This window comes from Micrasema longulum, unplaced genomic scaffold (genome assembly GCF_059751315.1).
Source record: "Micrasema longulum isolate JH-2025_06_02 unplaced genomic scaffold, ASM5975131v1 h1tg002337l, whole genome shotgun sequence".
Lineage (NCBI taxonomy): Eukaryota > Metazoa > Arthropoda > Insecta > Trichoptera > Brachycentridae > Micrasema > Micrasema longulum.
The window spans coordinates 140,841-163,046 of record NW_028279487.1 but is presented as its reverse complement, the minus strand read 5'-3'; the positions used below and the strand labels follow the sequence as shown (position 1 = coordinate 163,046).

Below are 22,206 nucleotides of genomic sequence, written 5' to 3'. Positions count from 1 at the left end.
CGCATGGGTGTATGTACGTATGTGTGTATGTACATGTGTATATATGTGTATATTTATATATATGTGTATGTCTGCATGTATATGAATCAAAATGTGTATACGAATAAGTTTATATTTTGTTTGTCTGTGCTCTATATTAATTTGTTAACTATTATAATATATTAAAATGTAATTGCCTAGCTTGGAACGGGGTATGTACCCTTGTTAGCTGGGGAAAGTGAACATGGAATTGTTTTTTGATAAAGAGTGTGAATAAATAAATAAATAAATTTATCGATTTAACGCGGTCTCACCTTTCTCCATATAAACATATTTTCTCCCTGAATAGGGAAATATCACATACTACGAATACTGATAAAAATATATGAAATGGATGTAGAATAATCAATTGTATTTTCAAAATCAATATGGATATTGCGGAGAAATGTTTTCATACATAAATGTAAAAAACGTCAAGATTCGTGACAATGTTCTAAACAAATTTGAATGGTCAGAAATAAATAAACATGAAACGTGACATATTAGGGGCGTGGCGAATGGAATGACTATTTTTGCGGGAATTAAAAATTATTTTTTATTTTTCATAAATTTCATAAAAAGCACATGTTTTTGTAAAATTCTAAACATATCTACTTTTACACATCTAGTAAATGTAATTACTGTAACTCTCCAAAAAAAGAGACTAACTCTTGTGCTTGGAGAGTGACTTACACTGTTTTAGTTGTTTATTTATAAGAGTTTATATAATTTTAAATACGAGTACATGAAAAGAAAAAGAAAAACATAGGATATATAAAAAAAAAAAACAAAAAACAATAATACATTCATACTAATTAAAATTTAATGTTGTTTTTACACGAGTTCAAAAAATTTCTTTAGATTAACTTTAAATTTATTTATTGATATATTATTTTTTATAGTTTTTAGTTCATTAGGAAGATTATTGTAATTTTTTACACCTTTGAAGACAAAGCTATTTTGACCATGACTTGTATGGAATTTAGGAATTTAGGAATTTTAATATTATATTGGTATCTGAGTGACTTATTCATTTCAAATACTTTTATTTTTTCTTTTTATAAAAATAAATATTTGTATAGTAAAATTTATTTTATAAAGAGTGTCTACTGTATGAACCTTAAATATTTAATATATAATTTCCGTATTGAATGTTGAGAGTTTCTTTAAAATTACTTTAATAATTAGTCTTTGTACTATTTTAAGAGGGTTTAATATATTGGCCACCACCTCATCCTACAATACCATATGGTAACAAAGATTGTACAATTGAGTAATAAGCTATTTTTAAATGATTGATTTAAAAAATATTCCTTAATATAATAAATATGTATATACATTTTCTAATTCGTTTAACTAGTTCACTGATGTGGTCTTTCCATTTGAAGTTTTGGTCTATGTATACACCAAGATATTTAATTTTATCTGTTGTATCAAGTACTAAACATGTAAGATCGCAGTGAAAATAAATTGAAATTACATATTTAAAAATGTTTTTTATGCTACCAATAAGTAAAAAAAAATATTTTTTGTGCTGGACGGTATTTCATAGAGCTTTATTACTTTAAGCATGTAAAAAAAAAAGTAATATTTCCCTTTTGTCGTTGAATCTTCTTTACATCGCTAATTTAAAGAATGTTTACTCAATAACAGAGTGAAAACGGAGAGCTTCGCTTCATAATGAGGTGCGTTGGCTTTTAAAAGGAAACAGTTTAATACGAAAAGATCGTCGTAAAGCTGATCTTTGTCTCTTTTGACCAATGAGTTTTCAGACCACTGGCCTAACGCATCTTCATATTTTTTTCATAGCGATAGTTGGAGGACCGGCAATCGTAAATATTTTGTTATTTAATATAAGTTGTTCACGGATGTTCCATTGTGATCGCGAATACGATATTTATACAATTGTTATCACGTCGCTTATTAGCACATCGATAGTTTTTTGTGATTGAGTTACTGGGGTGGTATTCTGAACCGCTCTCGCGGCCGATACAAAATACGCGAGATAAAAGTGTTTTCTACGGCCGCGAGAGCGGTTTAGAATAGCGCCGCTGGTGTTGCATTTGTCCTTGCTCAGTAACGTAGTATGTCTAGTGCGACGAAGGGGAATATTTAGATTTATTACAGCCAGCAAATCGGCATAATCGATCCGATTATTAAGTCAATTATAAATAAATAATTGATCCGCGATTGAACGTAGTTATGGAGAAAGCAGCCAGTCCACAATTTTGAAAAAATAAAATATTGATGTTATCGGGTGCAGGAAGGTCAATTCTATGTTCTGCTAAAAACAGCCAGACCGCTTTCGTACAAAAAACTGTATTAATCACTTTCTGAAAATGGTATCGATCACAAAAAAGCATTTCTCAATTTGCAGAAAACACCCACATCTCTAGAAAAATCTCTAAAATAATGTTTTTTTTTAAAATCATTAAAACTGGTCTAATACATAAATAGATTCTTGTTTGTAATATAAACAAAAACTTATGTATTCATTGTTTATCATTTGTTAAAGTCAAAAACATTCCAAATGTTGTTTAGATTTAATATATATATATATATATACATATATATTTGGATAATTTATATAGCGCCGTTTTTGTGAAAATCACCTCAAGGGCGCTGTACAATAAATAAATATTTCACCACGTCTTGCAGCTACAGAGCGCATGGACGGTTGGGGTTCTTGTTCTACGTCTCCAATTATGATATACAGGAGCTAGATTACAGCACGTCTCGCAGATACAGAGCGCATAGACCATAAAAAATCTAGCCTCTATTTACATTTTTTATTTGACAAAAATGTTTAGAGATTTAGTGATATTTAAAAAAAAAAAAAAACAAATATATAAAAATAGAAGTTAAATTACAACAAGTCTTGCAACTACTGAGCGCATGGACGGTTGGAATTCTAGACCTCATTTACTAAATTAGGATATTTGATAGTTGATAACATTCACCCATTGAAGCTAGATTACTAATCGTCTTGCAGCTACAAAGTGCATGGACGAGTGAAATTCTGGCAACTTAAAATTTTCAATAAATTTACAAAAACAAACATTGAGCATAATAGTAAATTTGTAAAGCGTTCGTGCTAAAAAGTAAACAATTAAAAACTAAACAGATAAACCATTTCAAAACTATTTTTTTATTTAAATCTTAAAGTAGGGCACACATATCATACATATTGTTATGTGTGTTCTAATAATAACATTGCAAATGTATTTAATTTATAAATTGTTTATCACATATGTCTTGACCATTATTTTAAATTTCGATATGTTTTTTTCTTCATAAATATTTTTTTCCATTTCGTAATACTTTTTAATTGCTTTAAATAAAATTGAATTTTGTGACTTTGCCTTTTTCCTAAATGGAAGTCTAATTTTGTTCTTTTCTCTAGTATTGTGATCGTGTTTCATGCTGGTTCCGATCAATTTTTTTCCAAATTTCGGTTTTTTATTAGAGTTTATAATTTTATGAACAAATATCATTGTATTGTAAAATATTCTTTGTTTATATGTTAATAATTTCATTTCATTTACCATCGACTTTACCCTCGTGTATCTGTTTTTTTTTTTCAAAATGATTCTAAAGGCTTTATTTTGTAATACAGTTAGTTTATCTATGTTTTCTTTGTTTGATAAAAATAAAATGCTACTACAGTAGTTAACGTGTGGTTCAATAATTGCTTTGTAAATAGTTTTGCAAGAGTCTTTATCAATAAATCTTCTGATCCTTCCCAAAATTGATATTTTTTTGCAATCTTATTTATTACCATCTTAGCGTTTTGGTGAAATGTAAGTTTTGAATCCAACAATGAATAACATAACATACAAAATATCCGAAGGGTAGCTTTCATAGATTTTGGGTAGTCACTAGCCACTGTCGCAGTATCGCACACGTGCAAACTCCTCAAAGATGGTCCGGTCCACGTGTAGTTGCCAGAGGGGGGAAAGAAGCCCATTGTTCCAACGACTTTGTATCATAATTCACTAATTTCGCAAAAGTGCTATTATCTCTGTTTAATTATCTTCTTAAACCTATGACAAAAATGTATTTAAAATTACCTGTATGAAGAACATAGAAATCGAAAAAATAATCATTCTCAGGGCTTAGCCTAGTCAATGGATGGTTAGTGGCAATATTACAATTTGATGAATCTCACCCTCATAGAATAAAGGTTTCAGCTCTTAACTTCACAAACATCAACAGATGAACACTGTGTAACATTCACCATTCTGCCTATATTCGAACATCTATATTCCTTCAATTCTTTCATCTGTTGATGTTTGTGAAGTTAAAGAGCTGAAACCTTTATTTATGCGGGTGAGATTCATCAAATTGAATTATTTCACCTACATACTAGACTAGGCAACGCCTGAAAATATTATTTTTTCGATTTCTATGCTTCTTCATGGACCAGGTAATTTATCAATAATATTTTGAGTTTGTTAAATGTTCTTCATCTCTGTTGTAATATGTTAATATAAACAGCTCCCCAGGGAGTTGAATCCAGTCCTTGTCTACAAAAATTTGGACAAACTCAAAATATTGTTGGTAAACATTTTAGTTATCAAAAGATTTACATATCACGTGTTTCTTAACCCTTGCGGTGCCCGCCGTTCAATATATTCATGTACCGCGAAGTTGTGTGAATGTCAATTAATTGTCTATGTAAACATGTAACCATCACAAGTTATGGTAATTATTCAAAGACCACAAATATCAAAGCTAAAATCCTATTCAAAGTATGCAATAGGCATAATTAGATGTAGACAAAAACGAAAAAAAAAACTCATGCAAAGTTATGAGCAAATATTAATTAATATAAATATCTGGACCTTAATGGAGAAACGCCCCGTCGCAATGGGTCTTATTTATTTATTGTGGATAACTTATATAGCGCCATTTTCGTAATAAAATACCTCAAGGGCGCTTTACATGGTGATTCTATTGTTAAGTTAATTTAATTGAAGCTTTTAAATTTGTAATTTAATTAAAATAATTTATTTTGTTGTCACGTGCTACGGATTTATTCAAATGATTTAGATTTAGGGTCATTAGTCACATTGAATGAAATTTTAAGGAAACAAGATTTTGCGATTTCCAAAACATAACTTTTGTTTATTTATTTATTTACCGACTTGTTCAGTGCATTCAACAAGGTTTAATATATTTAAGAGCATCGGTTGTTGAATTCTCGTTGGCAACAAGATATCGAACAGAACGGCGCATAGAACGGCGGTCTAGAATTCCAATCGTCTATGCGCTTAGTAGCTGCAAGACGTGTTGTAATCTTACTCCTTTTTATTATCCATATTATTTTTTTATTTTTTTTAGTATCATTAATACACTAAATTTATTTGTCAATTTTTAAAATGTGTAAATGGGAGCTAAATTTCTAACTGTCTATGCGCTCTGTAGCTGCAAGACGTACTGGGATATTTATTAATTGTACAGCGCCCTTGAGGTGATTTTCACAAAAATGGCGCTTTATAAATTATCCAACTATATTTATATAATTGACTTAAATCAGACGATTGCAACTCTTTTTTGCATTGAAATAAAGCGAAAAATACGAAATTACTTTTTCCCCAACCTATTATTGATATTAAAATATTACAACACAGATGAAGAACATTTAAAATAAGATAATATAGAAGTCTAGGCATCTACAGGGCTTATGACCTGTCAATGGCTGTCACACTGACTAACATTCACCATTCTGCCCATATTCGAACATCTATATTCCTTCAATTCTTTCATCTGTTGATGTTTGTGAAGTTAAAGAGCTGAAACCTTTATTTATGCGGGTGAGATTCATCTAATTGAATTATTTCACCTACATACTAGGCAACGCCTGAAAATCTTATTTTTTCAATTTCTATACTTCTTCATGGACCAGGTGGATTTATCAACAATATTTTGAGTTTGTCCAAAAAATCCAAGTTTGACAAGGACTGGATTCAACTCCCTGGGGAGCTGTTTATATTAACATATTACAACACAGATGAAGAACATTTAAGATACGATAGTATAGAAGTCTAGGCATCTACAGGGTTTATGACCTGTCAATTATAGTTAATATAATAATATTTTTTATTAGACATTTAAAGAAAAAAAACACATTTACATAGCGAAAATAATATTAATACGATATGTACATTAAAAAATATTTATACACGGTTTTTCAGGGCCAGACCGCGAAACTGCAGAGGAAAATTCCTCACGGTAAGCTTTAAAAAAATCTCTTTAAAGTTTTTTCAAAAACTCATTTTATTATTATTATTTTTTTAATATGTTTTTGTAAAACTTTATTCTCTCGGACCAGCATCCCTTCCGCAAACCCCCACCCCTCCCTTACAAAAAAATGAGATAAAAACGTATTTGACTAACGAATCGATACGCACCAGACGTGGACAAGTGAAGCGGCTGGGTAGGAATGGGGTGGGATTTTTTTGGAGGGACTGCTTGTCCGAGAAATCAAGGATTTACTACATTTTGAAATCATAAAAAAAAAGACTTTTTGGAAAAAAAAATTGATTTTTTTTTAAGCTTACCATGCGGAATGTTCCTCTGAAGTTTCACGGTCTGGCCCTGAAAAATCGTGTATATAAACCCTTATAGTAGAGTACAATGTGCTATGTATATCTCCCAATTTTAATTTTTTGTTGCAGCTATCTATGGAGGTAAACCTGTACCAAGATAGATGCAAGTTGTATTTGTATGGTGTAGTATTGGCAGGGTATCGCACCCGCAGGCGGCACAGCAGGAAGCGACAGCAAAGCTATCCACGGTTACTCGCACAAATATGTTTATTTTCACTAGAATGACAGCGGACCACCCCGCTATCACCACCTACCATACCTCCTACAAGTACATGTGTATTTGTATGAATAAATACATAAATAAATAATAGTAATAAATTTAATTGAACAAAATGTTTTTTATCTCTGTTGTAATATATTGATTAATCTTTTTTTAAAAAACAAATTGCGATCCCAAGTTAGTACTGAAATTGTGATCATGCGCCCGTTCATAATACACTTATAATAAAAATTTTGTCCATGCTGTGCTGTATTTTGTGCATAAGTATACATTTATATTTATTTAGTATAGAACAAGGTGTTTTCCTGTCAAAGTTACATCAGTGTTGTGTTATCTCTCGACCGTGCAATATTTGAAGACTCTCCATATACGCTCTACAGTCTACACACTCTCAGCTCACACGTACACTCGCATAATGGGCTTCGATTACGAACGCTATCTTCATCTGTACATATCGAACTAAACTTCTGTACTATCTGTATCTACGTCGGTATGTTCTACCGACTTGTCATCTCGACGTCATATGATAGTCATACAATAGAACCGACGAATGACCCTGAAAATTTAGTCCGCGTTCCTTACTTCATTAACATCAAAAATAGTTTTCAATTATATTTTAAATAGGCTTCTGTGATAAAAAATCGCCCACTTCAAAGCGATTATAAACTCTAATAAATCCCAAATGAACCAAAAAATGCTCGTTTTAACGTGATTTTTATATGATTTTTGACAATTACTAATACGGTATGCTTAACGATTACAGGGCCGGCTCCTTTAACGTCTCAAAACGCACATTCAAAAAGATAGTAAAACAGATTTATTTTTTACAGTGGCAACACTTTACGGCTAGATGCTCTTGTTAGCTGAAAAAGCCATAAAAAACGAAGAAGAAGTGTTAATAGGGCAGCATCTAGCTAGTCTTAGCACTGCATCTAGCCGCTCGTTTTCAAAACTGATAATTATGTCAAAATTTAATTCGACTTAAAAATTTACTTATTTCTCTTTCATATTTTAAATAAGGAAAAAAGTGCCAACCTCAGCAGAATAATAAAAAAATTAAGTAAATCATAATAAAAGGAAAAATTGCTAGGTGGAACAACATTGTTGTCACTTTTAACAAGTTGATAAGCGTATCGAGGGGTTCAAGATCCGTCGATACACACCGATGTACTTACATCAAAACTTGATGGTGGGGGGGGATCGGTAGTGTTTATTCGTGATCGGTCAGAAGAGTTATATCTTCAACTGTGACATACTGAAACTATGTCATTTTAGTGCGTAGATATGTGTACCGTAACGAACGCTTCCCCTTGTTTCATATCGATGTACTAACCCAAAGCTTGAAGGTAGGGGGTCGATAGTGTATCTTCATAATCACTAGAGAGATTTTATCTTCAACTATGCAGTCACGGTGAAGATATGACGTCCTTATCTTCCCATCATAATCGAGGCCCTGGGCCCCGATTACAATGGGAAGTTAACATTTATCTCTAATTTTATCTACAACGCAAAATTAAGTTTTCTGTATGAAAAGCAGAATATGCATACAATGTTCTTCTAAACATGTTTAATTGCAGGTCACCGACGAAGATACTTGAAATGTTTATGCTAATATACTCATTTTCGTACACAAATATTGTTTTTTCGTTATAGACAGTTGAAGATAACTCTCTTCCCATTGTACTCGGGGCCCTAGGTGCGTATTCTGATGGAAAGTTAAAATTTATCTTCAATTTTATCTACAAAGTATAATTAAGTTTTCTGTATAAAAAAGATTTTTTAATAATTTAATAATATTTTTTTTCTGAACATGTTAAATTACCGGTTACCGACGAAGATACTTTGAATTTTTATTATACACACTTTCGTACATAAATAAAGATATTATTTTATACCGTCTCAGTACATACCGATGAAGATAGCCGTTTATAATCGCGGCCCTGGTTTGCACACATGTCAACATACCGTACTTTCTAGTGTTGAACAGACACACATGCATAGCAAATTTTTTAAGTAAATAAAATCAGAGGCCAGATTTACTACTCTTGCAAACAAAATGATCGGCGTATAAAATTATATCTTATCTAAACATTTTACGTAATTCAATTTTTAGGGCACACTATATCAGCCTATTACAAGCGACGGGAACTGTCATTATTTTGAATGTGAAGTAAACTCATTGCTTATTTTACATTTTTGTAATCAGTATAAAAAGAAACCCGTTAAGGAAGTCCAGTGGTTTTTTTTATTTGTTAATATATGATATTTTTTATTTATTTATTTATTCATATTTTACTCTTACAAACTATAAACAATAATAAAAATAATGTGACCTCACTGGGGTTACCCGTGCTGAGGACACTTATATATTATAAATATAAATATATTTTTTTTAATTGTTTTTAAATTTGAGAATAAACGAAGAAGACTAACTTAATAAACAGAGATAATTAACAAAATATCATCAAACTAAGCCGAAAAATTGTTGCAATTGAGAGGAAAACCCTTTTGAGAAGGGAATATGTAATTCTAGGCATTGACAAGGCTTATGGCCTGTCATTGGCTGGTTTAAGTGGCCACTTTAAGTGGGTCATAGGCCTGGAAATGCCTAGAACTCCATATTCTCTTCTCAAAAGCGTTTTTCTTCTCTGTTGCAACGAATTTACATCTAAATAACTTAATTCAGCCTGTCAAACATTGCCGATTAGGCCAAATTTTTTTTATTATATAATTGATGTATCGTATTATGAGCGCTATGATTTTTTAAGTTTTCTAATTTTTAAATTACTTTATTATTTTGATTTCCTCACATTATTTTGTCCTTTGAATAAAATATTATATTCTTTGTCCGGGCAGATAAAAATACAGTAATGTAAAATAAAACCCAAATCGAAAAACAAGTGTTTTTGACTCGATGGTTGTTCTCAGTTAAAAGTTCGGAAAAATGCAACTAAGTGGAGAAAAGTCCACATATTCGTGCAGCGGTTGGCGTGATCACCTACCACGCTTGAGTTCCTAGGTTCGATTCCTGATAGGGTGGAAACAAAATACTGGTTAAACATTTAAATATTTCATTTTTCTTTTACATTTTTTTTTTGCACCACAACAGGCCAGGAGGCCTAATTACAGTGGTGAATTACATCACAGAGCACCCAGGCTTGAGAAAAATCACATTTTTAATTTTTGTGTTCCCACCGGGAATCGAACCCGGAACCTTCCGTGCGTGAGTCAAGCGTCTTGACCACTACACTACGGAGGCCGCCGTCTTGTACTGGCACCTATAGCGTAAGGCAGATCACCTTACCTTCCATGTAAGAAAGATGAATGAGATAGGCTGCAATTGACGTACCAATGCAGTGCTCTATGCACCAATAGGTGACGGTGATGATAATAAAAACTTTAGTGCGTGGTGCGAAAAAACAATATAAACATTTATGACTTTCAGTACAATAGTGTTATATTTTATTAAACTCTGTGTGCTATGGTATTTATACAGACAGATCATAAAAATATCTATAATTAATTTAATAACATCGTAAGGTGTCACTTTTTAATTATGTATAACGGATTTGTCAGACTATCACTACTCATCTTATGCCATAGTCATATGGCAAACCCAAGGTTTATTGCTCTAAAGTACATTTGTAAGTTTCAAATACCATGGCGAGTAATGTAAAACAATTGTGCAATAAAATTATTTTTGCGACCAGGGCCCCGATTACAATGGGAAGATAACAGAGTTATCTTCTAATGTTAGTAAATAATAGTATGTAACCACTTACCGACTTTTTAAGTCGACCGGTTTCGAGACGTACCCGTCTCTTCGTCATGACACTCATTACACGTGCACTACATGACTAATATATACACTACTGTAAGTGGTTATATACTAATATTTACTAACATTAGTTATAAAATTTGACTTATAGTTAATGCTTTAAACATAAATAAGAGTTATCTTCGACTGCCTTTAAAAAAACTCGATAAATATCGTGGATGTGGACGAAAATTAATGTATTTGCATGAACATTTAAAGTATCTTCGTCGGTAACCTATAATTGAACATGTTTAAAAGAAAAAATGTAAAATGTACGTTATGCTTTTTATACAGAAAACTTAATTTTACTCTGTAGATAAAATTGAAGATAATTTTTTTTATATTTTATATAAATTTGTTTGATAAAATTTTATGCATTTTAAGCTTTTTTTAAGTTAAATCGTTTCCGTCCTAAAGTTGCGATATGAGAGGGCTGTGCGTTCAGAGTAATAATTCACTAGAGAAGCCCTTTAGCTTGATTGCATAAAATAAAAGCGTTCCAAAATTTTGGTTTTGTTTTTAGTTAGGTTTGTTTAACAACAAACGTGTAATGGACGGTTTCGGTTTTCGCTTGCAATTCTCGACCCGAGTACCTACGGCCCGTTGTATCGCTGTAATATGTAGCTAGCGTCGTAATTAGTATTTTAATTTTTATTCAAAGGAATAAACCTCTAAGCCTCTTCGTCAGCGGCTTGTCAGCAGGTGGGAAATAGGATATGGAAGAAAGTTATGAAAAATATACCACAACACCCAGACTAATTGAAAAAAAGGTTTCCTTCCATTTTTCTTGCAACTGGCGGGAATTGAACCCACGAAGCTAGTTTCACGGTTAGCTGTCTTACCAACTGCGCCAAGGCGCCTGTCGTAATCATAGAATGGCTTTTCTCCGTATGGGCGACTCAGCCAGTGGCGTGTTATTACTTTAAGGCTGTACATACAATTGCAATTTATGCAAAAAAACACATTTTTCAAAATTTGCGTTTTTACAGAACGCCTTCATCCATTCGTGTCTTCAGTTGTTTATTGATCGTCTCAATAATTTATTTGTTTCACTGATTGCATACATCAAGGCGCAATAAGTAAATACATCGATTGGGGCTTTGATTTATAAACAATACATAGACCTATATAAACAATATAAATGTGTAAATCTTTTTAAAACTTAGATACATTAATGCTATACATGAAATACGTACGCCTACTTCTTAAATATTGCTCTGCTATCTGGTCCCCTGTTTATAAATAGAATATTAATAGAATTGAGAGTGTTAAACAAAAACTCTGAATCAAATAGAATACAAATTTCATTCGAATTTCCCAAATTATATAGCTTCTTTAAAATTTCATAACCTCGATGAATTAACACACAGAAGAGATATCTTCGATCAGACCCTGCTTTACAAAATCGTAAATAACGAATTTAACTCCCCAGAACTAATTATGCTTACCGTGTCCCCTCCAGACCAACTAGATTGTCTGAACTTTTCTATATTCCTAACATTAAAAGAAATCATCGAAAACATTCTATGATCCCTCGTGTATGTGAAAATTTTACCAAGAATTTTAATAGTCTTGGTATATTTAACACTCCGTACAATAGGTACAAAAAAGAACTAATAAAAGCTCCGTGATCATTGAAAGCCCCACCCGCTTACCCAGGTTTTCACAGGTCGCAGTGAAGTCAGGAGCTTGCATAGCACTTACCCCCTCATCTAAGAATAATAATAAGAATCAACAGGCAATTTTCCCGTAAAGGTAGGCGGAGAGATTGGAACATTTATATAATTTAAAACAAAAACAAAAAGTAATAATTTGTTTAAAACACTTACCTATCTCCCGTAAAACGAATAGTTTGGTTATTCACAACAAATTGTGAATCTTTATATCCCCATCCGTTCCATTTCAGAAGATCTTGTCTGGAAAAAACAAATATATTGTTGTAATCAGCGCGTTAGGCTACCATGGAAGAGTTCTGGGTTCAATTTTTTATACGGAATAATTTATTTTTTAACTTTACACTTTACTTATATATAGAAATAAGAGATGGAGAAATTTCCAGGGGCAATAATTCCGCGGTTTTATTTTATTGTATTATGAGTACGGTAAAATTGATATGATATATTTCGTTTTCCAATGTAAGTTTTTAGATTGAAAATGCCAACGGCGATAAAATCAAAATGACTTTAAAACATTATTCGAATGTCTTAAAATTCACGTTAACTTTTTTATTTTACATACTAATTTTTACATCTGAGCATGTTTTTCATTCTTTATTTCCATTCTTAATTCTTAATTACTCTTACAAATTTTCTTCATTTTTAATATTATTTCCATTTGTAAATACTCACTACAAACTACAAACCTTAAAATATTTTTTTTTCACTTAAATTTTAATATTTAAACAACTTTCATTTATGTTTTCTTTTTCCTTCTCTTTTTTATACTTTCATAATTAACCTTACATTTAATTGCTTTTTAATATGGAAACTTCACTGGTCCATTAGAATTAAGTCCAATTGTGTAAAATATTATACTTTGTAACTGTACTGTATGTTTCCTGAATAAAAGAAAATAAAAAGAAAATAAAAAAATACTAACATACACTTAAATAATACCTACTGTTTATTTTTTTTTTTTTACCTAAAACTGTTATAATTTTCCAAACACATTAAATTGTGTACCTTCCTACTTGGTTGGTTCATTTATTCTCCCCGTCTCTATGTTTATGGGTAGCTACGGTTGCTAGAAGAACAATTTTCTATGGCAACCAACATTAACAATCTTGTTTTTTCGTCTCTGCATATTAATCTACTCACAACCGCATGTTTTAACATTTTTCTGTCCGCATTCGCACACCTTTTGATCTTCCGACCGCCGCCGCATTCATGGATATATATTTATCCCCGCCATCGTTTAATGAAAGCGTTAAGTTCTGCAATCACCGACAACCCGAAACACTACCCGGAAGAAAGAACTAGGAGAATTTAGCATCCGAATTCCTGTCCCTGATCCCCCCTTTCCTGACTTCCCAAAGGTAGGATTTTTGTTTGCTGTAGTTTGTTTGTCCACAAACTGTTTTTATCCACATCTACCATCTTCGCCCATTTTACTTTTCTTACACAAATAAACGATTCAACCAAATAATACCACCCAAATTATAAATCGCCACCTCATTTTATGGTTTCATTCAAGCCTGGATATTGAATCAGTGTTTTTTTTAATTTTATTTGATCTATTGTTGATTTGTTTTAAAAGAAACAAAATATTTACTAAGTTTGATTTTATATTTAAATAGATAAAATTAAGTAAATTTGGGTTTGAATACACGATTCAATAAAATAGTAGGTATTGTTATCAAATATATTTCTTTTTAAATATTGTATTTCGGTTGAAATATAATATTTTTCCGTTTTACCACAACACCCAGACCAATTGAGATAAAAATCTTTCTTGGATTTTTTTCTTGCAACTGGCGGGAATCGAACCCGCGACGCCAGTTTCACAGATGGCTGTCTAACCAACTGCGCCACGGCGCCTGTCAAAACGAAGACATAATTCATGCTATTATTAATATTAATATTATTATTATTACTAATATTGAAAGTACACCGCAAATTATACTTAAAACTATTTATTTATTTGAGCCCTCTAGTGCTATTTATAGTGAGGCACTTTAGCCCTACGGGAAATTGGACACAAAAAATGTTTTCTTGCGCGCGGTAAGGATATCCGATTGGCTTACCCGTAAACGAACCAATCGGAAGAACTAACAGAGAACAACCTCTGACGTCACACGTGGAGTTATTTCTGAAATACAAAACTTGAAAAAATCATGGCGCTGATAATACGACCAAAATAATTTTGTTTGGCTTAGTTTAATAGTCTATTAACAAATAAAAAATTTAAAAAAACAATCACTTAACTTCTTCATTGAATTTACCAAAATACATTATTTATATGGTGAATTATTCATAGATGTCAGTAAAAACGTATATCAACAATTTAAAATACAATGTAATATTAAATATAAACCACGCATAATATATGGAAAGTGTTTAAAATCGGATTATTACACTTCAGTTTTTTCATTTTTTATATTGGCAAATTATAGTTAATTCGTATATTCGCTAATTTTATGTTAAAAAATAATGGCGAAAAACAATACGTCTGCGTCATATATGAGGAAGAAAAATTAAATTAACTAATAAATTGTCGGCCTCGTGGTGTAATGGTCAGCGCATTTGTCTACCACGCAAGAAGTCTCGGGTTTGATTCTCGACATGGTTGATATGAAATATTATTTAAAAGGGTATTTTTACACTAGAATATTTCATAGTCCCCAGACTGGACCTTCATGTAACAAAAATGATCAAGATACGCTGCGATTGGTGTACCAATGCCGTGCCCTATGCACCATTAGGCGTGGAAAGGGAATAATGAATGAATAATGAAAATGAAAATAAATCAGGGACTGAAATTATACAGTAAACTACCAGACAAAACTAAATAAAGGACTCTTTTCAAAAGATGTAAATAATATTACTATCAACAACAAAGTATGAATAATAAGTTGTATGTTATTATTGTAAAATGAATGTTATAATCCGTAAGGGTTAATAATAATACATTTTTAAATAAAAAAAATACTTGAAGCCGAAAAAGCTTCATATTTCACTAGTACACAGAATAAATATGACAGCATAGTGACTAAAAACTAGATCAGACGATCTAGACAATAATATTTTTTTTGCAAATTCATTACTGTTACAAGAATTGAGGCATAAGTTCATGAAAATTGTAAAAAATTTGAATGACATGCAAATGGAATTAAATTCTGTTTTTTTTCCCAATTTCGACATCTTAAATGTATTTGACGAATTATATGCCGTAATTCAGAATTCAAGGAAATTGTACACTTAGTGCGTAAACCACAAACAATAATTGCAAAAAATATATAAAATTACCCGCCATGAACATTCCTTTTTTATGGATCATTAGAAAACTAGTCAATATTTTACGAATCGTTCAAAACAAATATACATTTAAGTGATACGCTAAACGATTCTCAACGCATGCAATATTTAATTGGAAAGTTGACACATTCCCCTGTGAATGTTTTATCTGGAATAATTCATATTGGCAGCGTTGCCATTACTACAGATTTTTCGGTAGATCTACCGATTTTGGGAGCAGTCTACCTATCTACCGAATTCTATCAAAATTCTACTGATTTCTATACATTTCCTAATTTTCCATAGAACAATATTTAATACAAATAAAAGGAAAACATATTATAATTAATTTATTGTTTGTTTCCTCACTTAGGTTACCATCGGTTGATTGTTGAAAAACTGCTTATCTATCGTACATAAGTATGTAATGAATGATATATTAATGAAATTAATACGTAAGTATTGGTGAATGATGATTCCCGGTTATTTTCAAATATATAATATTGTAGTATAATATAAATCATGATCATAGAATTTCATGACATTATTTAAAAAAATATATCTCTCTTTGCCTATCTTATGAGGAAAAATGTAAGGGGATCACCTTTCATACAAAAAATGATATAAATGGCCTTTTTTCAGATAATTACCTATTTTCGATTTAAATTTAGTTGAATCATTGTTTTATGCAGTTTGTTCAGTACAACGTGCGCGCACCGCACTTTTCTTTCCACGTATAATAAACACAGATCAACGATTCTACCACCCAAATTATAAATCGCCACCCCAGTACTTTTATGTCGTATTTTATGTTTACTGTAATTTGTTATTAACACTTTGAGTACCGGCCGAATACACATAGAATTTACCCTGTGCCCGGCCCATTTTTGTGAAATTTCATGCTTTGTGAAGGGTTTCTTAAACGTGACATAATTATGAAAATTCTACCATAAATCAATTCTTACGTCTCATATTTATTACAAACAATTTAATAAGTCATTTTTGTATGATAGTTTTGCCAATATTGGCCTTTATGGAGAGCCACATTGCAATGTTCGCACATATACCTACAGCGTCTCACTCCTTTTTTTGTGCTTTGTTTCCCGGAGCCGTGTAAACACGTGATTATAATAACCACGCATTGCGTCCCGGTCCCGTGTTTTCACGTAGTTTACCAGCAGTGAAAAAGTACTAGATGTCAATAAAATGCACTTTTTTGAACAGCTAGTAAATCACGTGCGAACACGGGACCGGGACACAACGCGTGGTTATATAATCACGCGTTTACACGGCTCCGGGATTGTTGAAAACTGTTTATTAGACACACATTTAGAATACCAAAACATATCATATTATACCAAGAAACGGTTGAATTTTAACTTTGTACCTATAATGTAAAAGCCCTCTGAGCTTATTAAATAAATAATATACAAGTTTTTCTTTATACTTCGTTTCATTATTCCATGTCCGCTCCCTAATTGGAGCATATTTTATTTTATTTTATTTATTTCGAATACAAACAGATGTACAGGTTCAATGAATATTTTTAAGAAAAAAACTATATAACATGTATTCATAGTAGGGCCTGCCATCCAATTATATGTATTCACTAAATAATACTGTAATAAAGCGACGACGGCTTGAAGTTCAAACTATATAAATAATAAATATACTATTTATTAAAATAAGATAAATATGGACAAAACAAGGAGATAGTGGAAAGGAAAAGAAGGAAATTGATAAGGAGTGGTAAAGGATGATTGAAGGAAAGTGAGAGTGGAAAATTGCATTTGATTTAATGGTTAAATGAATTATTTTACATTTTACATTTTTTTAACATTTTTTTTTTTTTTTTTTTTGCACCACAACAGGCCAGGAGGCCTAATTACAGTGGGGAATTACATCACAGAGCACCCAGGCTTGAGAAAAATTACATTTTTAATTATTGTGTTCTCACCGGGAATCGAACCCGGAACCTTTCGTGCGTGAGTCTAGCGTCTTGACCACTACACCACGGAGGCCGATTATGAATGAAGAGGTGATTATATGGTGTTCACAAAGATCCTCCAAGCATCTCTGTCGACTGTCAGTTCTTGTGCATACTCCCGAGTCAGATTCGCGTCCCGTAGTTCTGACACGAACTGCCGACGAACAGTCAGCAGTGGACGTCCAGGACGTTGAGAACCTGATGCCTTGTAAAGTAGGCAAGCGTGGTTAAGTCTCTCGGGAGGCATCCGCAGCACTTGGACAAGCCAACCGTATCGCCTCCGCTTAGTGACAGCTGTCATCGGAGTTTGCTGCGTCCATTCTCTTATTACTTCATTCTTCACAAATTCAAACCACCGACACACAAGATTCTTCTGAAACACCTAATTTCAAAACTCAGAATTTTGCTGTTTTGGGCTCTAGTGAGGTGCCACAATGCGCATCCGTAGAGGAGAATAGGTATTATGCAGGCGTTATATAGGCGGCATTTGGTTTTCACAAAGTATATAGTTTGTAAAGATTTCTATTATTATTATTATTATTATTATATCGAAATGTAACATTTTGTCTGCCTATAAGTGCAGTTGTTTGCGTGCTAGCCTACCATCATTAAGACCCTGGGTTCGATTCCTGGGAGGTTCAATATGAAATATTTATTTAAAAGGTGGATTTACACTGCAATATTTTACCGTCTCTGGACTGGCTCCTGAATCGTAAGACAGATCATCTTACTTTCCTGTAGCAGGTGATCGAGATGAACAACAACAACAACAACAAACCATCACGCCGCTTCCCCGTAGGAATAGGCAGAGATTATAGAACGCTACATCACTACATCACTTTGCATACAGACCTCGCTTCCTACACATTCATACATCTTCTCATGCACGCACGCCGATTATTCCTAATCTTGACATGTCCATCTTCAAGTATTTGTCAGATTTGATCGTGCCATGTCTTTATTTGTCATCCTAATTTTCTGCACCCATTAACATTCGCGTCGTAGATCATTATAGCCGTTTTCGCTGTCCATTCGCTCTACATGTCCAAACCAACGCAGCGCCCCTTTCTTGATTTTGTCGGTAATGCTTGTCTCAGCCTTACATAGTGCATAGAACTTGAAATCGGTGCACCTATCATACATCATTTTACCACACATTCACCTGAGAGATCGCATTTCAACAGCATTCATCCTACTTTCATCATTATTTCTTCAATTCCATATTTTTCTCCCATACATTAGGGTCGGTACCATAACTCTATTGTGAAATGCGATATGCTGAATTTATTTATTTATTAACGGGCATTATCCATTTATGCAATTAATAGGGTTTAAATATTACAAAAAAGAATAGTTAAAAACATAAAATAAAAAAAAAGAAGCATTGAAAAACATAAGGGACATCGAGACAATATCTGGACTATTTATTTAGTGCTTGTTTGAATACCTGTAAACATAAACCAAAAAAGTCCAGATCTTGTCTTGATTTACAATACGACAAAGACGGGTCATTGGATAATTAAGGCCATAGTTTGTTCTATGCTGATCCATGAACAGTCCTTCATTGTTTCTCAATCTACGAGTCGGAATATTGAATTTTACTTATCCCAGTAATGATGGAACATCGATTATACCATTTAGTATGCCGAACATATGTATATATGGAATCAATATTAGTTCTATGTGTAAGAAATATTTAACTTTGACTCTATTAGCATAAAAATAATTACTTCTCTCTAGTCCAAGCATCCACGGTACTTTTCGAAGCAAGCGATATCGGACTGATTCAATGTGATTTATGCGATTGACATAGAATAGACACCAGACCAGTATTTGTTTTAATGATAACAAGTCATAAGCCCTGTAAATTCCTAGACTTCTGTTTTAATAGGATTGTATTAAAACTCTTTGTGTATTAAAAAATAGTATTTGAGTACAAGCATTTGGACAGACTAAATATTGTTTAAAAAATCATGAATTAATATGATCGACAAAATTGTTGGACGTTTAGATATTTATGTAAAAACGGGTTGAATTAACAATAATTTCTAAGTTAAACATCTCTTCATGGTATTTTGGTCGTTGACTATTTCAAAAGAATTTAGACAAGGACAACGAAATGTTTCGACAGAACGATATTTGAATTTTTTATCATTTAAATTTTACCTTTCCAAGTTAGACATGAGTTTATTGATTTGACATTTAGGAAAATAGTGCTTTTGGCCTTCGAAAACAAATAATTATTTTATGTATTTAGATGACGACAAGACACGAACACCGGGTTTATTTTATTTTGGCTGATAAAACGCTATTTTGTAATAATTTTGAATCGACAATACTGTTTTCTTGTTTTAAGAAAACCACACATACAATATTCTAATACTGAGAACCCCTGCACTTATACAATTTAATGTTTGTGGGAAGAAACTGCGAATTGATTCTAGCAGTTCCCGCTTTGTGAGAGGTTAAATTAATCCCAGTGTAAGCACGTCAGAAATAGGCGCACATTTTTAAAAACATGAATGAACGATTGCAACGCACGCACGTGCGCTTAAAAATAGATTGTACCCATTACTATCAGACAAAATTAAACAAAACATTTACCTTTTCTTCGGTATCGCGCTTATAACCTGTATGGCGTTCTTCCCTCGGGATAATTTCCTGGGATATTTATCGGAAACTGTGTAACTCTGGTCGGAATTACCACTCGCGACGCTGTTAGAGCTAATTTCATTATTTGACGGTTTCATTTCGCTGTTTTCACTGCCGTTGGACGCGTTAAATGTTGACATTTTTGCTATCGAGCTTTTCAGGAGCTTGGCCCGACGAACCACACGCCGAAAATTCAACTGGCGCACAAACACCGCGCATATAAATTGACAGGGAAACTCCTTCACTATTTCCGTCCATTTTGTGCTCTACGACCGACGCCTAGCGGCCACAGAGGAAACTAAAATCGATAAAGCTTTTGAAATTAGACGCTAGGGTAAAGAAAATGTTGGAAATTTTGATAAAATATGCGTTCATTTCTAAAAAGTTATCTATTTATCATTCTACAATATTATTAATGATATTTGTAACGTATTTAGTTTTATACCCTCTGAAAACGTTGTGTCATATTCACTATTTTAAGAATCTTCAATGATCAATTTAACCAGCCAATATCAAATCAAAAGTTCCCTAAATTTCCAAAAATATTTATTTAATTTATTGTGTTTTATTTAATTAAAGAATCGTAATTATTCGAATGATAAAGATTAAAAATGTTGTGGTAAAATTGCGTTTATTAAAATCTCCTAGTGTTCTTTACGAGAAACATTAGATTATTTGCATATTTCTGCCTACAAGAACTCACACACGACGCAAGAATTTAATTTGACAGCGTGACCACAGATGGTAGTAATAAATTAAGTTCTTTTTATATATAACGATTTATATTGAATTCACTTTCATCCTTCTTGTACATAAAATACATCGTATCTTAGTTATTTTTTTACATAGAGGTTAGATGATCAGTCTTACGCTTAAACTGCCAGTCTTTTAATAAAATGTACTTTCGACCTTCCCTGTAAATCGAATCTGGGATCTCGAGTATGGTAAGCAAACACGTTAACCACTACACCACAATTTTTCAGTTAAAAACAAATCATCACATTCCCTTATCGGCATCTGATGATGCATAAGGCACCGCATTGGTTCTTCAATAGCAGCGTATACCTTTTGATTGTTTTTTGAGACGATTAGTCTTACACTTCAGGGGCGGTATTCCAAACGCTCTCGCGGCCGTATTATCTCGCGTATTTACATACAAAATACACGAAAAACTGTTTTCTCGAGCCGCAAGAGCGGTTCAGAATAGAATGGCACCCCAGGTGATAAAAGAATGTTAATAAATATTGGTATGTAACTAAGTACTTATCAAGTTATTTATGTCTTGCCGTTTCCAAACCTACAGGTCTCTTCGTCAGGACACTCACTATGAGTACGTCTCAAAACGGGTAGGCATTAGTTGAAATGTTTGACCACAATGTGAATTAATTTGAAATAATCCCAGGCATTAATATAATTTCATATTTGAACATCTACTGGCAATGAGCACACTACACTACAGCAGCAGTTTGTGTCATATGGAATATACAAATCCGAGAACTTTTTAACTTTGTCTGGAGTACCTCAGGGCACAAATTTAGGGACGCCTTTTTTGTTGATCTACTATTTTTTATAGAATATGAAATAAATTAAAAAATGAGCAGGATTTAGGAGCCTAAATTTATTTTATAATTACAGTTAAATAATAATATTTTGATAAAGGTTACAAATTAAAATAATAAGTACACTTCCATTTATTATCTAGTGGTAGTCACAAACTATGTTTCTACCACGTTGGATTATAGGGTACAAGTTGACATTAATTTTATCTTATGATTTCGCGATAGCCTGTTCGGTGGATCGCTTGATTCTACCCAAGAAATTGAAAATATGTACTAGGATTTTCTAACTCTTTACTATTTTTTTGACAGTTATTTGTGCGATAGTTAGCAGTTTGTGTCATATGGAAGATACACAACTGAGAACTTTTTAACTTGGTTTGGAGTACCCCA

The 22,206-nt window shown here is 32.4% G+C and overlaps 1 protein-coding gene across 1 annotated transcript in view; it reads right to left on the bottom strand.

The window, feature by feature from the left end:
• Agps (alkyldihydroxyacetonephosphate synthase) overlaps positions 1 to 20,454 on the bottom strand; it is a 79,735-nt gene extending 59,281 nt beyond the window's left edge. Inside the window, exons 1-2 of the mRNA XM_088240066.1 lie at positions 20,210 to 20,454; positions 12,496 to 12,582 (exon numbers count right to left, since the gene is read on the bottom strand). Coding sequence (XP_088096192.1) covers positions 12,496 to 12,582; positions 20,210 to 20,397 — 275 coding nt within the window. The 5' untranslated portion in view covers positions 20,398 to 20,454. The remainder of the gene's footprint in view (positions 1 to 12,495; positions 12,583 to 20,209) is intronic.
• Positions 20,455 to 22,206: the final 1,752 nt, after the last annotated feature.